The 17,503-nt window shown below is 34.9% G+C and overlaps 1 protein-coding gene across 6 annotated transcripts in view; it reads right to left on the bottom strand.

Moving 5' to 3' along the window:
- Positions 1-17,503, bottom strand: part of ELP4 (elongator acetyltransferase complex subunit 4) — a 142,194-nt gene that overhangs the window by 22,650 nt on the left and 102,041 nt on the right. For 2 of the 6 annotated variants that reach the window (XM_061356640.1, XM_061356634.1), the window contains one exon: positions 13,968-14,171. The exons of the other annotated variants lie outside the window; for them this stretch is intronic. In XM_061356640.1, coding sequence (XP_061212624.1) covers positions 13,983-14,171 — 189 coding nt within the window. In that variant the 3' untranslated portion in view covers positions 13,968-13,982. Of the gene's footprint in view, positions 1-13,967; positions 14,172-17,503 lie in introns of those variants that run through there. 6 annotated transcript variants of the gene reach the window in all.

Below are 17,503 nucleotides of genomic sequence, written 5' to 3'. Positions count from 1 at the left end.
TTTAGTGCAGCAGCAACAGAGATCTCTTGCAACAGAAAGAATCTGAGATTAAAAAATGGCCAGATTTGATTTAATATTTCTTTATCCTTGCCAAAGATGCTGTTTACTAGACAAAGAAATACTTGTATAAGATGAACAGCATAACATTTATATTTGGACCCCTTATAGATAGCTTCAGCTAACATTTAGGCATCAAGTAAAACAGATCAGACAGATGTGGCTGTGTACCACGGCAAGCGAATATTTAAATGTTGAATGCAGAAATGTCTCTCAGTGGTAGAAGAACAAGAATGTGGAAAAATACGGGCAGGATATTAACTAATTCAGCTAGAATTGCCAGCTTTGTGGGGAAAATTGCGTGAGTCTTTTAAAAAGAGCTTATTGCTAGGAAAGTAGGTGTATTGGTCTTCTGAGTTTTCTGTAACATGAGTGGAACTGATTGTTACCAGGAAAATACCCTTCCTTTTGTCAGATCTTCTGATCCATACTCAGAAAGGGCAGGGAAGGCCAGAGAAATACCTTGGTGTTACTTATCAGATGCTTAATCCCATGTTCATTTGTGGGATAATGTGTTTTCTATGAGGAAGTTGGCTGCCAATTTCACTAGAAGCAAAAACTAGATTTTATTATGGCAACAGAAATCTAGGATAGGCTTGAAACAGTCTCCTGAACTGTGTCCAGATTTCAGCTGCAAGAATAAATGCAGGAAAGGATTTTTTTCATGTGCAACTAACAACTAAAGTGTTTTTTTGTTTGATTTCTGGTGCACAATATTTCTCATGTTTTCTTCAGAGATGAAAAAGAAATTAACCTTTTGTACTTAGCTTCCATGAGAAACACTTTACTGGTACTAGCCTACATCTCAGTTTTTTATTTCTGATTTTCTGTTTCTCCTTATTCTTCAGGCCAGTTTTTTAGTTCTTCATTAATATTTCCACTGAGAACACTGATGATGTTCCATTCTTTTCACTGTAATGCTAAATTTTGTATGTAATAATTTCACTCTAACACATCCCCATTCACTAGCTGCTTCTTACTCCTCCAACCCCCCCCCCCCCCCCCCATTAATGTATTGCTGTTTTATCCCACTTGATGCTACACCCCCCTTAAAATATCCTTCAAGGCACAGAAGGAAAATAGCCAACTGTTGCTTTGTATCCTCTTCTATTTCCCAGGTTCTGCCTGGGGGTGTCTGATGAGAAGAGGATGAAGTGGCTGCCATGTCCACTATCAGGGGAAAAAAAAAAGGTCACACCAGTGAAGGATGAATGTGTTTCCTGAGCTCAAAATCCTAACAGGCAGAGCAACTCCATAAATAGTGGAGAGTTTTGAGCAATTTCAGCCTTGCCTCTTCCTTCTCTGCTTTCTTCCTTCCATTCCAGGGCCAGTAACAGCCACCAGTATTGGTGAGAAGAGTAAATGAATAGCTAGTCGCACATAGCTATGGCTATGGCAATGGTCTCTTCCAGAACAGGTGGACTTATTGCAGTCAGGAGATGTTTTATAGTTTCAGCCACTGATGACTTTGAGCACTGCTGCCCTTGGCTTTAGACAGCTCTTGCCAATCAGATGAATGTCTTCTAGCACTTGTCAAAGCTGAGTGCACCTTGCCCCCAGATCAGTCTTGCTTCTTGTGAATATCACCAGCACCTCTACAAGGTGTCTTACAACAAGTGGCCACTTCTTAAAGTCACAAGGCTAGTTACCTAAGAAGAATCCACACCAGAGATCAGCACTTCAAAAGTGCATTTGCAACAGGTGCAATACCTCGCATGCAAAGCCTGTGAGGCAAAGTAACTCCTGTGTAAAACCCAAAACAGCAAAATCACAAATACACGTTATCACTGGAAAAGCACAAAGCACAATGATAATGTATTTCAACATTCAATACAACTGTCGTAGCATGTGTCTTTAAACAGGTACAAGGGTAGCTCTTCAACAAATATAAACAAAAAAGGAAAAGACAGTTACAGTCAATCCCTTATTTTTTAAGCTTTAGGGGAGTTCCCACTACTCATAAATTAAGAAAGCATGGATTTAAGAATCACAATCTATTGTTACAATCCTTACCTCTGAAGAGGTCATGTGTTTCTAACTTTATTCCATATAACTGTAATTATGTCCATGCAGGATGGAAAATAGGTGGGCACTAATTTTAATTCTTTTTTTTTCAGAAAGAAAGTGTAATTATCTAAAATAATTCAATGTAGTTTTAAACCCCAGCATTTTTAATTAAAATAAATAAATCAAATATAAGGAAAATGCGTGAAAAACTTTTTGATGCCTTGTGTTATTAAAGTCAGATTTTTAATCACACCAATTATTTCTGAGGAACACATCATTCTACACTTTTAATTAATTTCTACTTAACAAGTTTGGGTGATTAAGTCTTAAGTATATCACACATCATATGTAGGGGAAAAAGACAGTTTGATACGTTACATAATATGACACAGGCAACCCAGACTGCTTCTTACTTTCATAATTCTTTTTTTCCTATTAAAAAATTCCACCCTTGTCAACATACCATTAACACAGAATGAGAATTAAAGTTAAAACCACTTACTCTTGAGTGTTCCAGTTGAAGGTGAGGTCTTGCACAACATTTAATGACACATACTGCCTGACAGAACTTGTGCTGGGTAACAACAGCCAAAGCAGACTGCTTTCCAGGTTGTCAACTTCCAGCGACAGAAATTTATTGACTAATTAAATGCTCCTGTCACATTCTTGTCTAATTGAAACTTAATGTGAACTAACCACAGCACCATTATAGTGCAAAATCCATTTTGGATGATGCATTCATTTCCTACTTTGTAAGCAAATTTAAAATACCATTCAGCCTAATGTGCACCTATATTTCAACTCAGCCAAACTCTGTGATAATTACAGCACATATTTGTATTCTCTTTGCAATCCTAAAAGGTGATTGGGTAATGCTAAGACTTAAATTTTCTGTTTTTAAAAGTAGCTCTGTGAATTCTATGAAGCCATTTATTATTGCAAGTTAGGTGAGTTACTTTGGGAAAATACAACTTGCACCCAAAAGTCTGCTAGGAAAACATCTTTGCTGGAAGGATTGGACTTCATTCAAGAATATATCATCTCAAGTACAACAAAAACAAAAGAGAAGAATATTTTCACAAACACCACATAGTAACTAAGACCCTGGCTTTGGAACATAAATTAGTTTTATTGAAGCAAACAGCTTGTTTATTTTGAGTTTATTAGAAGATCCTACTTCTGAAAGGATCATTCCTTCTCTGTTACTATTACATGTTACAGCCTCAGAAACATCAGGTAGTTGCCAAAAATCTGTCACTTTAAAAGAGCTGCAGATACTATGCAGAGTATCAGGTTAAAAGAAGTTAACCTTCTGACTAAATATTAGCATTAGAAATCCAGTTCATCCCGTCTTCCTGCTTTGCACTCCAGTCCTGAACTTCCTTATAAACTTTGGTACTTGGTAAATGATTGAGTCCAGGTAAGAAATTCCAGCTTGTTATTCTTAGCAAAATAAGTTACTATCGACAGCATGAAGGCTCCAGCATTATGCAGTACTTTCTTATTAGGAACTGAGGTAAGTAAGAGATGGAGCAATTGCTGGAAAAAGAGCATCCTTTTTAACAGAAGTTAAATAAAGCGGACATGAAAAGGGAAATATTTTGCTCTAGCTGTCACCTAGGGGAAAATACTTTCATATTGTATACAGGGAAGTTTAGTAATCAAAGTAAACAGAACTTTTTACATAGTATATGAGTAAAATTATTAATCAAGTAAACAGAACTGATTATGTAGGACTTTTCGTCCCTCTTAGTACAACATAAATATCTGAAGCTTTGAAAAAGTGAGTAGTGAGTCATGAAGAGCCTAAAACAATCTTGTCACATACACAGTGAGACATTGCTAAGTAGGGCATGCACTGCCAAATGCTGGAGCTTCTAACCTGAGAGCTTTCACATGTTTATCTTGGGTCATTATCTTTTCTTTTTCTTCAGCATCTTAAGGATAGCAGAATTTCTAGAGAACCCAGATAACTTCAAGTTATGGACAGTATATTATGAAACTGTGTCAAAAAATACTCAATTATTGCTTAAATAGCCAAAAAACCTCCCCAAATAACACAGTATAGATTCATTCTTCTAAATTAGCTGATGCTATATTTTTCTTAAATTATCGATTCCCAAACTACATTCATATACAAGTCACAAGAAACTGAAGGTGAAAAAAGCACAGTAAATGTGCTGCAAAATTTGTGCATTCCTACTAATAACAATTATACAGTAATCTTCAACTTACGTGCTCCTATTATTTTGCATTTTCAAAAACAGTGAGTTGCTAATCAGTGAGGGTTATAATTCCTGCTCCTTTACAGTTCTACAATTTTTAGTATGTACCAATCACTTAGACACTGACATTAAACAGATTCAAAAACTTTCGACCCTTCATGAAAAGAATCAGTGATTTCAGAAGAAAGCCATAGACTAAACTCAAGATGAGAAGCTCTGCTTGCAATGCCAGTGCCATGTTGGGACCTTATTTTTGATATATAAATAGGTACCTATAGAATGTGACATGAGAGATGATGTCTGACAGTTAAAAAGAACTGCTGCTTTTTCCAAGGAAATCCACCTTCACAGGACATTTGAAAACAGAAAAAAATCCACCTGGAGATATTGGACTTTTGGGTAAGAGGAGGAAACTACCACAAACAGGTAAAAAAGGAAAATAAGCACCAATCATTAAGAACCCCCCCCCCCCCCCCAAAGGTGAAATCAACACCCATGGCTTTTACCCAGATCAGAGTTGAACATAAATAATTTTTGAAGCATTTAAAGTTTCATTTAATACTGCAATTGCAAACTTACCTGTTGTCACTGACAAACTAATTACATGACATAGAATTTATTTTCCACATTTGGAACTAGTTAGGCAGATGACTACTGTGCATAAATGTGCTGAAGGTTACTTCCCTGTGAATATTCAGGAAAAGAGGGATGCTTTGGAGAGAAACCTATTCTTCTCTTTTAAACAAGCAGACAATGTATTTCTCTTCCATGGACATGCACATAGTACCGTGGGCTGCTTAGCTGGGTCTCTACTATAAAAATGGCATCTGTACATTGCCATATTTCATGAGATAAAAAGTGTGATTTTGAATCAAGAAAGCACATTTTCTGTTAAAAAGGTATTATTAAGAAGGAAAATAACTCAGCTTTCCTTCTTTAGCATCTTTCAGCCAAAAACGATGCTCTGCCACGCTTTATAGCCCAAAGAACAGGCAGTAAGACAAAAATCCCACCTACAGGGCAGATCATCTTAGCCCAAAGGCTGAAGAAAAACTTTGGAAAATGAAATAGAAATTCCTGAACTATTATTCACTGTTTTTTACCCTCATCCACACTGGTCTACTTTGTAAGATATGAACCTTTCAATAGCTTGTACTATGTCATTTTGTTTTTCATATAGTCCCTTCAGGTTACATTAATTTGGGGATGAAACAGAAATGCACACTGAACTGAATGTTCCTATATAGTAACCAGAGTTCCTCTGTAGAGCTAATTCCTCCATCTTTACTCTATGAAGACTGCTGAAGAATGCCACCAGCATAGTTTTTGCGTCTTTTGTATCAGGCAACAGCAGGAGGTTTGTTAGTCTCTCACTGATGACTGTCTCATGTTTTTTTTGATATTTCACGTGTTTTTTAAAAAACTTATATTCTTCCTGCTGACCTGAGGTGAAACCAGAAGAAAGAGTACTGGACAGTTTAGGGCAGTAAGACACAGAAACAGGTTGAGGATACAAGGAGGCTTCATTAGGAAGCTGAACTGACAGCTCAAGTTTTCTGGACCAGACTCTTACTGATTTGTTTTCCTTCAAGGTGAACAAGAGAACTAGTCTTAGGATTATATGGACAGATTTTTGTTTTGAGGAACCTTGTACAGAAATTTCAACAGAGAAAACGGATTTATTCCATTGCATATAAAACCAAAGCAAGCAGATGGAATGCAACTTAAGTCTATCAGGTAGTTAGGTTACTTTATGAAGATTTTTTTTTCATTTTGTTCTAAGAAAGATATAAAAATAAAAAGAATTGAAAACCACACAATGAAAAATGAAATTAAGATATCTGTCTCATTAAAAGGAGACAACCATCAGTTTAGTGCATGAAATGCTAACTTAATTTGTCCCTCTAAAATAGCGAACATCAGAAATGATAATACTGTTTCTATGTTGCTAATCGAAATGACTTTAATATTGTTTTGCCCAATTAAATATTTACTATGTGTATGTATTCATATATGGGTTTTCATACATACAGATATAAATCACAAAACCAAGATTATATTTACCTTTTTAGCAGTACTTTCCCTCTTCTTACAGGAAACATTTAATGTGTGTAACACAAAACCAGTTTGTGGCCTTTACCCTGTACAAAAATTTCTACTGAGCAACTAGCTGAAAATCACTTTAATGGTAGAAGAAAGTTATTAATTTCTCATATAGAGCAACAGGTAAGAATAATACTAGTTTATGTTCAAGGAAAGTACTGTGTTTCATTCACTTTTTCTGCAAGTATGACATAAGAGAAAAAAAGATGGACATAATCTAAAGAACTATTGGGAAATTTGAAGAACACAGAAGTGATACAACTATGGATTATTTACTGGCCTGTGCATAACATCAAATCATTATTTCAGTTGTTGCATTTCCATGTGACAGGGTGCAGAAAATGCTTTCTGGGTAAGAAGCCAGTTTCAGATACCACTTCTGTAAGACTACAAACACGAATGGTATTATTAGAAAGAATTTCTTTGCCTGTCAGGATTTAATTCTTGTTAAAAAACATTGCTTTATTTGCAGAATTTCAAGGCATTTTTGTGAAGACTTAAAACCAGATGAAAGCTCTGGAAGCAGAGAATTTCAGCAGTGTATATGTAGGATTTTAATTTACAGTATGATTTCTCATTCTTTTTAAATCATTTTTGTAAAGATAAAAAACCCCCACATTTTAAAGTATGCATCATTTTCACTATGCTGAACTCTATCTGCAAACAAACACACTTTAAAAATCACCTGCAGCCCTTTTGCTTGAAATGTCTTTTCCTAAGACAGGATGAAACAGGTTCTGTAGCTGCAACATTCTGATTCAAAAGCTAAAGCAGATTAAATTTGATTTCAATTTCTTGAAAAGTACATGATCTTTAACTCCAAAATAGCTCAGCAGAGCTTTTGTTGTCTCTTAGATCATGTTCATTGAATAAAGTATTCCTTAAATGCTCATTAAATAACTCCCCTTTTCAGTGTAAGCAGGTAGATACACAAGTGGTCTTGATTTGGTGCCTCAGGAGGCAAAAAAAGTAAAGAATTCAGGCATTCCTTTGATGAAATTGAAACCAAATTTATTTACATAGAAGGTGCAGCTTCTTTTCCTTCCTCTGAAAAGCCGAACTGAAGAAGACACTGTGTCATTTTGTAATCAATTAAACAATATTACCAAGAAATTCCTGACTTCATTAGTGACTTCTTAGCTGGAACAATCTTGGCCAACTAACTTGGTTAATAATGGAGAAAAGTGAAAACATTAAACAGTAAGAAGAATTTGATTCCAAAACTAGTAACAGATTTTCTTTCACATATGTCAAATGAAAAACTCCTTATATGAAATTATGGGGTAACTATAATACTAAAACGTGTATTATTTTCTGGTCCTCAGTGTTATACAATGGAAAATCAAAGGCAGAACTTAATTTGTGACAAAAAGGAATTGCTCTTCGCTGATCTTTAAACTCAGTACTACTGCTACTACCTGTCTGAAAGCTGTCAGGTAGTTACACTACTACCCATTCTGAAGCTTTTTATATACTTAATAAATAAAATATATCATGTCTTTTAAAGATTTTGATAAATATCCTCTGTTTAGAATGGAATGAATTAACCATTTAGGATTTATAACTAATTAGTGATAACAGTATTTAACTATGGAAAAAATATTAAGAAATATATGGAAATCATTGCCTCCTTGATTTTTATTATTTCCCATATTCTCATTTTTCCACATTGTCCACTTCAGTTGAAATTATTTCACACGAAAGACTTACAATGTGTTGGCAAAATCTGACATTTTTTAAGGAAGTAGATAAATAAACAACAAATTTCATAAGTGTATAAAAGACCTAAAATGGGATGGTTTAAAGTAGTTACTATTTTTTTGAGAGTTATTGAAAGAGTGTATATATATGTACAGACACAGGCAGGCATGTATCTACATTATGTAAGTGTAGCATTCTTGCAATGGTATGAATGCATCCAGCTAAACTTAGCTAGCTAAGATAAGCACTAGCTAAACTTTGTTCCTGGTCTCTAAGAATAATTTAAAGAAAAAGCTACTTTGAAACCCTCTTCCCGATTTTGAAATAAAATGTTTTGTCTTTTAATAATTTAGGTATTATTAATTGTCCTGAGTACCCAAAAGAAGAAGCATTTTTATGGTCCTATGAACATATGTTTTATGTCAAGAAAACTATATTTTTATATGTAATATAGCCCCATAAAAAATTATGCTGAAAATAGCCCTAAGACAGAACAAATGATAAAGAAGTTAGTGCATGTGTTAAGCCCATAAAGCCAAAGCATAAAAATAATATTCTTCTGACATTGTGAATGAATGTCACTTTCATATTTTTGTAGGAAAATGTACATGGACACTTTGAAGGCAATTTGTGTCTCATGTATGTGGTTACCAGTCTTTTTTTAGTATTTTTATAGAACTTGGTAAAGACAGTTTTGGTTATACCTTTTACATTTGTTCAAATGAAATACCAAAGACATTATTTTGGCATATTACTACCAATTTTGAAAGAATGTCTCTGCTCAGTTTGAAAGAAACTGCTCCATATTTTGTTATTAAAAATAAGATACTGAAATACTGTGTGGTTAAACTGAAGAAGAAAAGAATTTTGAGAAATATTTTTTATAACATGGTAGTTTGGCTTTTTTTTCAGTAGCATTTGACTCTGAGACCAAATCCTTGAGCTTTGCAAGCACATGGAAAGCCGCCCATGAATGCTAATCAAAGTTGGATCAGACCTTGCTATGGCTGAAAACAATTGAGAAATATGTAGCTTGGTTTCATTCTAAAAAATATTCATAAAGTGTCAACTGAAAGAACCAAAAATGATGACAAGTTTGATACTTTATTATTTGTCACGGTAAACATAAAAGGTTTTGCCATTAAAACATACTAGAGATTTATTTCAAAATGATTGCATTTATAATATTAATTACAGCCTATTTCTACCAGAAGGAAGGCTTTTACAGATGAGACATATTTTTTATTTCCCCTGAAAAACATTCAGTGTTCTATCTAAATTACAAATACACATTTTATGACTAGCTAAATCATTAATCAAGATAAGTATGGGAAAGCTAAGGGATCTCAGTTTACTTGATAGCTGATTGCCCAGCAACCATTCACTATAATTGTTTTTAGCAGCAGAGCAGTGTTCCTGGAGACCACAGGCTTTCATAGTGTGTGTCCTTTACCTGCGGTGCTACAGGGAAAACTAAAGAATCTAAACAAAACATTTGTATCCAGATTTCAGATTATGTCCATGCTCAGTTTCACTGAATGCAGTTTCAGCATACTCACTCAGCAATGCAAAGTGAGGTCTTTGGAGAACCCTAGGCAGGTTACAAATGGTAATCTGTATTTTAAATCAGATCTTTGAACTGAAGAAAGTAGATCTATTTGATGACCAAATGTTAAAAATTAAGTAGTTACTTAGCTTTTATAAAATTATATGGAGGTGGGAACTATAAGATTAATATATATTTAATTTTAATCTGATCTTGTCAAATAGTTACAAAAACCTTCTAACCCAAGGAAATCTAATAGTTCATTCTTCATAACTCCTGCTGTGTGTAATTTAACTTTCCATTGCAAAAACTATCACCTCTTTTTTTCCCTACATTCACTAATTATGCATCTAGCTCATCACAGTTTATTTTCCTCATTTGCATCCTAGTCACTATCATGCTGTCCACTTTTCACACATACCTACATTGTTCTCCAATAAATCTATTCAATAAATTACTCCAACAGGGAACGGCCCAATAAATAAGATACTCAGCTAGGATTTTTCCAGTACTGTGATAGAGATTTTTTTTATGACACACAGCAAGACACTGGCAGAAATCTAGCCAGGGAAACCCAGACTTCTGCCCAGTCTGAGTTATCCTATTTTTTGACAAAGTGAATGGCAAAGTTAAGATCATCTAGCATTTTAACTGCTGTTGCCAAGCTTGAGTTCTGCTGCATGGAAGTTGTAGGTGTATCCTCACTGAAGTAGCCTTCTACAGTTCAGTATACTTTTTAACCAGAAGTTGTTATAAGCAAAGATCCCAATGGGAAGTTAGCTACAGAGGAAGGGTGGTTGAGTATCTCTAGAACAGATCCTCTCTGTCAGAAAATAAAAATTACGAGGCTAAATAGAAAAGCCACATTAACATGTCACTGACAGCATGAGATATCCTTGACTTAAATGGCTAAACTAAGTGGAAGAACTTTACTGTGAGGGCGGTGAGGCACTGGAACAGGTTGCCCAAAGAAGTGATAAATGCTCCATCCCTGGCAGTGTTCAAGGCCAGGCTGGACGGAGTCTTGGGTGACATGGTCTAGTGTGTAGGGTCCCTGCCCACGGCAGGGGGGTTAGAACTAGATGATCTTAAGGTCCTTTCCAACCCTAACCATCCTATGATTCTGTGATCCTATGAATTTGGTTCATGCCTTACTACTTTCAGTAGTTGGCCACAAGAACGGGAAATTAGGTACAGCCTTGATCAAATATTCAACCGTAATTTTGATACAGCAGTGAATAAACGATTTATTGCAAACAAAACACCACCAAATGCAAAAAAAAACCCAGCCCAAGGTAACAACTCTAATCAATGGTGCAGTTGATTTTCCTCAATTTTAGTTTCACTAGACATTAAAGACACACTTGGGTACAGACCCACACTGAATTCTTCACTGTATAGTAAGAACGCCAGTGACTGCAAGCCAAGCAGAGATGGGATAATGCTTCCTACCCATACCCACAGGTACATTCAGAGTTGCGAAGCACTTAAAAAAAGAAACAACAAACAGATTTCCCCAGAAATTAGTTGCCTGGATATTAGCAGAAACAGCCAAACCAGAGACTGTGTTTGCTAGGCCCATGTACATTCCACAGCACAAGGACCCAAGAAGGGAGAGTAAAAAGGGAAGAATAACGTAGCCAGACCTAGCTAGACCTTAAAATTGTAGGAAAAGATGCAGAAGCAGCCCAAGTAGAGAGATTCAGACAATAAGAAAATTTCCTCTAGGTTTGGCCATTATTGCTTTACTTTGTCTAGTTTGTTTCAACCCTCTCCCTTTCTTAGTCCCTACCTCATTTTCACTTAACATCTATGTTATCTTCCTTGTTGCCCCACTGGCATCATCTGCTTGTGCTCAATGTTTTTTTCCTGGTTTTGTCTTCTTTTAGCTTATTGTTTAAGTTCCTCTCCCTTCAAATAAACCCAGCAGAATATTAATAATGACATTAATATGGCATTTGGTGGTGTTAATTTATGTGTTTATTTATGTTTTGACTTTCATGTTATATGTTTATTCTCTGCCAGGTGTCTGTCTAGGTAGAGTAAAGAACATCTGCTTGCTGTATTTGTGCACTTATGGATCCCTATGGCTCACTGGTCTCTACTTGACTATTCCATCATAACTACCATGCCAAACATATAAAATAGTATTTTGGTGAAATATTTCAGTGAAGAGAGATACTGCCATATTGCTTCCAATAATACTATAGCATTATATTATTACCAGAGAGATGAGATTACTTATTATAGCACTTACATATAGCATTTATTATAACATTTATGCTATAATCATTGCCCCATTGCTACATCCGTGCGGACACCAAAACTATATCAAACATTGACAAGACCTTGATGTTAACTGAAATTTGACCCATTTACCAAAAGAAAGAAAACTGAATAGAAAATGGAATATTGTTATTTGGCTATTTTTTAGTAGGTAGATGTCTGATTATCTGTCCTGCCACTGGATCTTTTAGATGAGATAAAAGATTTAGAGTTCACCTGTCACGGGATATTAGAGTCCATTTTTGAAGAAGTCAGCTATTAGCCCTGGACTAAGAAAATCCTACCCTTCATAAATAATCATTGCCTACTTAAATGCTAGCACATATTTTATTTGGATAGAATAATTTTTACATTTTTCCAAAATAATATTTTAGTTCTGAGGGCTTGGACAGTTCTTGCATTTCATTCCTAAAAGATTGCAGCAGTTAACATATGGGTAATTCTCTGTATAGTGGTTAAGGTTTGGGCTCTCTTGTGCATGAAAGCAGTCTGTACATGCACAGCCGTATGCAATGCAGCCCCAAGATTTTAAAATGAGAACTTGAACCTGAATATTGAAGTAGCAAGTATCTTTAAATATCAGTTTGGGTTCACTGTAATTTTAAACCTGACAAAATATCCTTACTAACTAATTTAAGTATGAATAGATTTTTTGGCCTAAAATCATGACTGGTAAGGGAATCAGCTAATGAGTGTTTTCACGATTTATTTGTTAAACCAAAATATCATGAGTTTAAATTCTGTTCCTGATTAACTACACTGAAAATGATATACATGACTTCTCGTTTAAAAATATTGATAACTCCAAGCTTAATTAAGTCATGCAAGCTGTTCTGAATAACTCTGGGTGAAAGGTTCAACATTACAAATTATAAGGAAAATACCTTACAGTATTGGTACTACTAATATCACTAATATGAGACTTGGGGTAAGGTGGTAGCTTAAACCAATCAAACTCAGTACAAAACACTCACTACAGCCGAAGAATTTATTTGCCCCGATGCCGGAATTACTGTGCAAAGTACTATGACCTGTATTACACAGGGAGTCAGATTAAATAATCACAATAGTCTCTGTGCATCCTAAAATCTTGTAATATTTCAGACTGAAAGGCAGTTAAATACAAAGCTCTATTTGCTTCTTTCTTCTGAGTATAAACTATATGAGTGCCATTCAACCATATAAACACATCATTAGGTTTTTCAGCAGGCCTCCTTTCTAAGGAAAGAAATTACATACTTTTGAGCTCTTGAGTGAACTACAGTGTTTTATGCCTTTAATTCAACACTCTTACAGCTTACAGTTCATTGAAATTCAAAATCATGGTCACAAACTGTGTTCACAAAGAAAATGTTGACCTTCCTATATAGCAAATGCTTTTTCGTTCTCTCTTTTTTATTTTTTTATTTTTTTATAACAAAACCCACTAATGAAGCCAATGGCGGTAAAAGATTTGAGTGTCCTATTAAAATAACAAAAGTAATATACTTCACATATTTCAGCATGTTGGCTACTGCTCATGAAATAAAATACTGCAGCAGAAAGAGCATATTGTTTCTACACATCGAAAAGATGCAAATTAGACAAGTATTCAATATTCACTTGAAAGCAAGAAAATGTACCAGACTACCAATGGTATTTAGGAAAGCAAACTGGTTGAACATGATTATTTGAATTTAAAAAATGGGTATGGGATTCCCCTCTCTTTGCTTCTTGCCATATATGGTATCTGTGTAATATCCACAGGGCAAATTATTCAGTACCTTTTTCAAGATGAAAAGCTACTGATTGGCATTAGACATCAAGAGGGATTTTGGCATTAGAATAGATTTACACTTGATGACATGTCAAAGGCTTGAAACAAAAACTACAGAATTTACTCATGAATGCCGAAGGCAAGCCACTTATTCAACACTCGCTCAATGCACATCTTTCCAAGGATGCCATTCAACCACACCAAGAACAAAATACAGCAAACAAAACATGGTTATACTTGGAAATCAATGTGCTTGACTAGAGTGAACAAAATAACATCCAGCATTACCTGTTGCCAGCTGTCAGTGAAGAATAAAGAACTGTAACATCCTTGTAATAAAGAGGGAAACAGAATCCAAGCTTATAATGAAAATACAGCAGTTAGTGGGATGAAGTAGGATCAGCAGCAGTATGTGTGGGCATGATAACTCCCACTCTGAGCCTACTGCTCCTCTAGCAGATGTGCCCTCACTTCTCTCTTCCCACAAACACTTGAAAATAAAGAAAAAATAATCAGGGGAGAAGGCAGAAGGTGTAGTTCACGCAGGTGTAAGGGTATATAATGTAATGCCATATTTTGGCATTTTCCCTTCAAACTCTATTATGGTTATTTTAAAAATAATTTCATTATTTGCATTACAATGAAGTGCTTAAAAAATTATAAGTGCTGACAAGATCACAGTTATTTTGGCACAGACAGTTTAGTAACCACAGAACATTTTTTTTTTCTGACTATTTTAATGGAATAAAAGTAGAGGTATCTAATTTCAATACTGGATGTGTGGAAAAGATCACCTAAACAGGCTTGTTATGAATAACCTGTGCACAATGACAAGCACACATAGAAGAAGTCATAAATAGAAGGAAACATGAGAGGCACAAGGAAACACCCACTAACCTATATTACACCCATGGAAATGAAAGATCACTTAATTTTAATAGAATTATTTTGTAATTTCATCCTTTTAGAGACCTTAACATAGATACTGTTTCTTTAGTGCATCTTCAATGGCTGCACATACTGCAAATTACGTACAATTTTCAAAATAAACTGTTAATCAGAACCTGTTAGAACGATCTAATATTTACAGGAGACCATTAGTCACCTTTTCTGATAGATACTGGAAAATGGCAATACGAAATATTTGATTGCTTTTAAGAGTTACTGAGTACTTGTGAATATAGCCAGTTCCTTTGGGTCTGTACAAATGGCAACCGAACTCCTTGAAAATTTGGCACAGTTTGTAGATGCAAACCACAAGAAAACTATTTCAAAATATCCCACCTCCTCCAAGGAGACCAAGAGTCTCTTCCAAAAGAAATATTTTCTCTTCAAAAAGTATCTTACATTTCATAATAGATGGTGATCTGCTGATCTCAGAATAGTCAAGCAATTGACAACAGACAAAATGCAGATTCATGAAGAGCATCTGTGGCATCTATGAAAACTATTCTGGACCAGCATTATGGCTCAGGTGGCTGCACCTAAAGTGTCAGGCACCACCAGCCTCAAGTTTTTATGAGAAAATAGCTTACATGAATGGAAAAAGCTTCATTTTCAAGAACAGTCCTTGACTTGAATTCTTATTCTAACAGACATCCACAGCAAGGTAATAAACTGACAACTGAAATTTAATGCAGGCACGAAGGTGAGAAAACAGTATTTGACCAATATGCTAAACCCATACCTTTTAGCACTTCTGAGATTACTCAGATTTGCTCAGTTCCAAAAATGGCATCTCCTTTTCCTGCATAGTGGAATCCTCTCAGTTGGAGTTCCAGAATATAATTAATGCTTTCTGCATGTTAAATTCTAAAACAAAGCTACAATGCAAAACATGTAACAACATACAGTTTCAGTACTGCAATAGTCAGTAAGGACAACTTCTACATGTATAAAAAATGGATGAACTTTATTGATTTTTACAAACTCTTAATTAAATTAGCTTCATTGATTTGTAAATGAGTATGTGTTGTTGGCTTAGATCTGGAAGGATTCAGTACTATGAGGTTGCTATGGTAGCAATTTATTATGGAACAGCAAAATTACTTCAGTTGAGTAATTCAGCAGATAGAGGTGGGTCATCCAAAACAGTTTCATAAAGATTTCTACATTATATAGTAACTCATACGTGCATGAAGCATTCTGTCAGCTTCTAAAATTTGGCTATGTGTATCTGCCTGCATCTACTTTTGTGTTAAGACTCACCCAGGATCAAAATACAAAACATTCATGTGAAAGAAACTTTATTTTGAATGTATAACTAACACTATCTAAGCTCCTTCACTGCTGAAGTATATAAACGTGTCTGTGTATACACATATGTGTACATATATATACACACATATACATGTATATATGCATATTCATACTGTGTTTCACGTATAAGGGGACACAGCATGCTGTTGGGCAATGAAGTATCTGCCTGGCATGTGCATCCATAGGTATGTAGATGCTCATGCTTATTGATCTGAATTTGTAACAGATGGTTGTGGAAAAGATATGTCACTAATCCTATTCTGTTTTGACTGTTTCTGAGCTAATAAAAAAAAAGAAATTTTACTCCTTTGCTTTTCTGCTATTTAAGATTATAGGCAAACAGTGCTGACTGCTTAAATGGTTGGAGCAGTGGAGAACCCTAACAGAACAATTCAAGTAAAGCAATTAAAAAAATCTCAGACTGCTATGGAAATGAAAGACTAGAAAGTTTTCTTCTAATTTCATGGATAGTACAGATACAAAGCAAAAATGTATAGGATTGTATGAGTAGTATCAGGCCAGGAATGATTATTTAGATATAATGTTGGATTAAGGTTTTGTCAAGTTTTTATTAATCTCTTTACAAACTCAAGCAAGCTTCGTAAGAAATTTCTGGGAATACATGCTTCTATGAAACCCAAATAATGCAATGAACAATTAAAACATATGGATATGGACTTGTATCTATAATGCATCAACGGAAATTGCCAAACAGCCCAGATTACTTTTAAGTAATTAATTAAGTAAATAATTAAGTAAATAATCGTATTATCATACCATCATTTTATGTCAAAGATAAAACCAGTTCTGAGAAGTCTTCAATGAGTAAGGGTTTATTAGCTAGACCAGTAGAATGGATTTGGGTTGTAAATACAGAACTGTGAAATTCAGTGTGAAGACATGTAATATACAAGAAATGCTTCAACCCTTATACACTGTAAAGTAGAAGTTTAAGGGGATATCTAAGTAGAATGGTGCTCATTTGAGTAGGAAGACCGTCATCCATTTCCAATAAGAAAATAGTCAACTGATAACCCCACAGGATAAGGAAAACAGAAAGAGGTGTAGGATACTTTTTTCACTTGGATCTTGAAAATAATTGGGCATTATTTTCTCAACATCACCCAGATCTGGATGACTGCAAATTACAAGTGAATGTAAGTGATTTATAGTCAAAGTTAGTATAATGCAACCACTTTGTTGTATATTTCTATTGCTATCTTTTTAAACCAACCACTTATGTGTCTTAATCATGTTTTTAGTGAATGTTAGGAATCAAGCATCTTCATATCTGAATGCTAAAAACTTGTATGCATAACCTACTTTGAACTGTTATTTTAGACAGGTCTACTTTTACTTTAGAGATGTGCCTCCCATAACCCCTTTGCTATTTATTTTGTACTTACTCAAAATACTCAACATCTATGTATTTGTACTAGTCACTCTAGTAAGTACTATCAATCTGTTGAGAAGTGCTTTTATCTTCAGGTTTTGCAGATTTTTCACAAATACATTGTTAAAACCATAGTTCATATTAAAGATCACACAGTAATACAGGCATAC

This window comes from Neopsephotus bourkii, unplaced genomic scaffold, assembly GCF_033783945.1.
Source record: "Neopsephotus bourkii isolate Nb327-2 ecotype Australia unplaced genomic scaffold, CSIRO-AGI_Nbou_v1 NB_860, whole genome shotgun sequence".
NCBI classification, from domain to species: Eukaryota; Metazoa; Chordata; class Aves; order Psittaciformes; family Psittacidae; genus Neopsephotus; species Neopsephotus bourkii.
The sequence above is the reverse complement of the archived record's forward strand: the minus strand, read 5'-3'. Positions and strand labels throughout refer to the sequence as shown.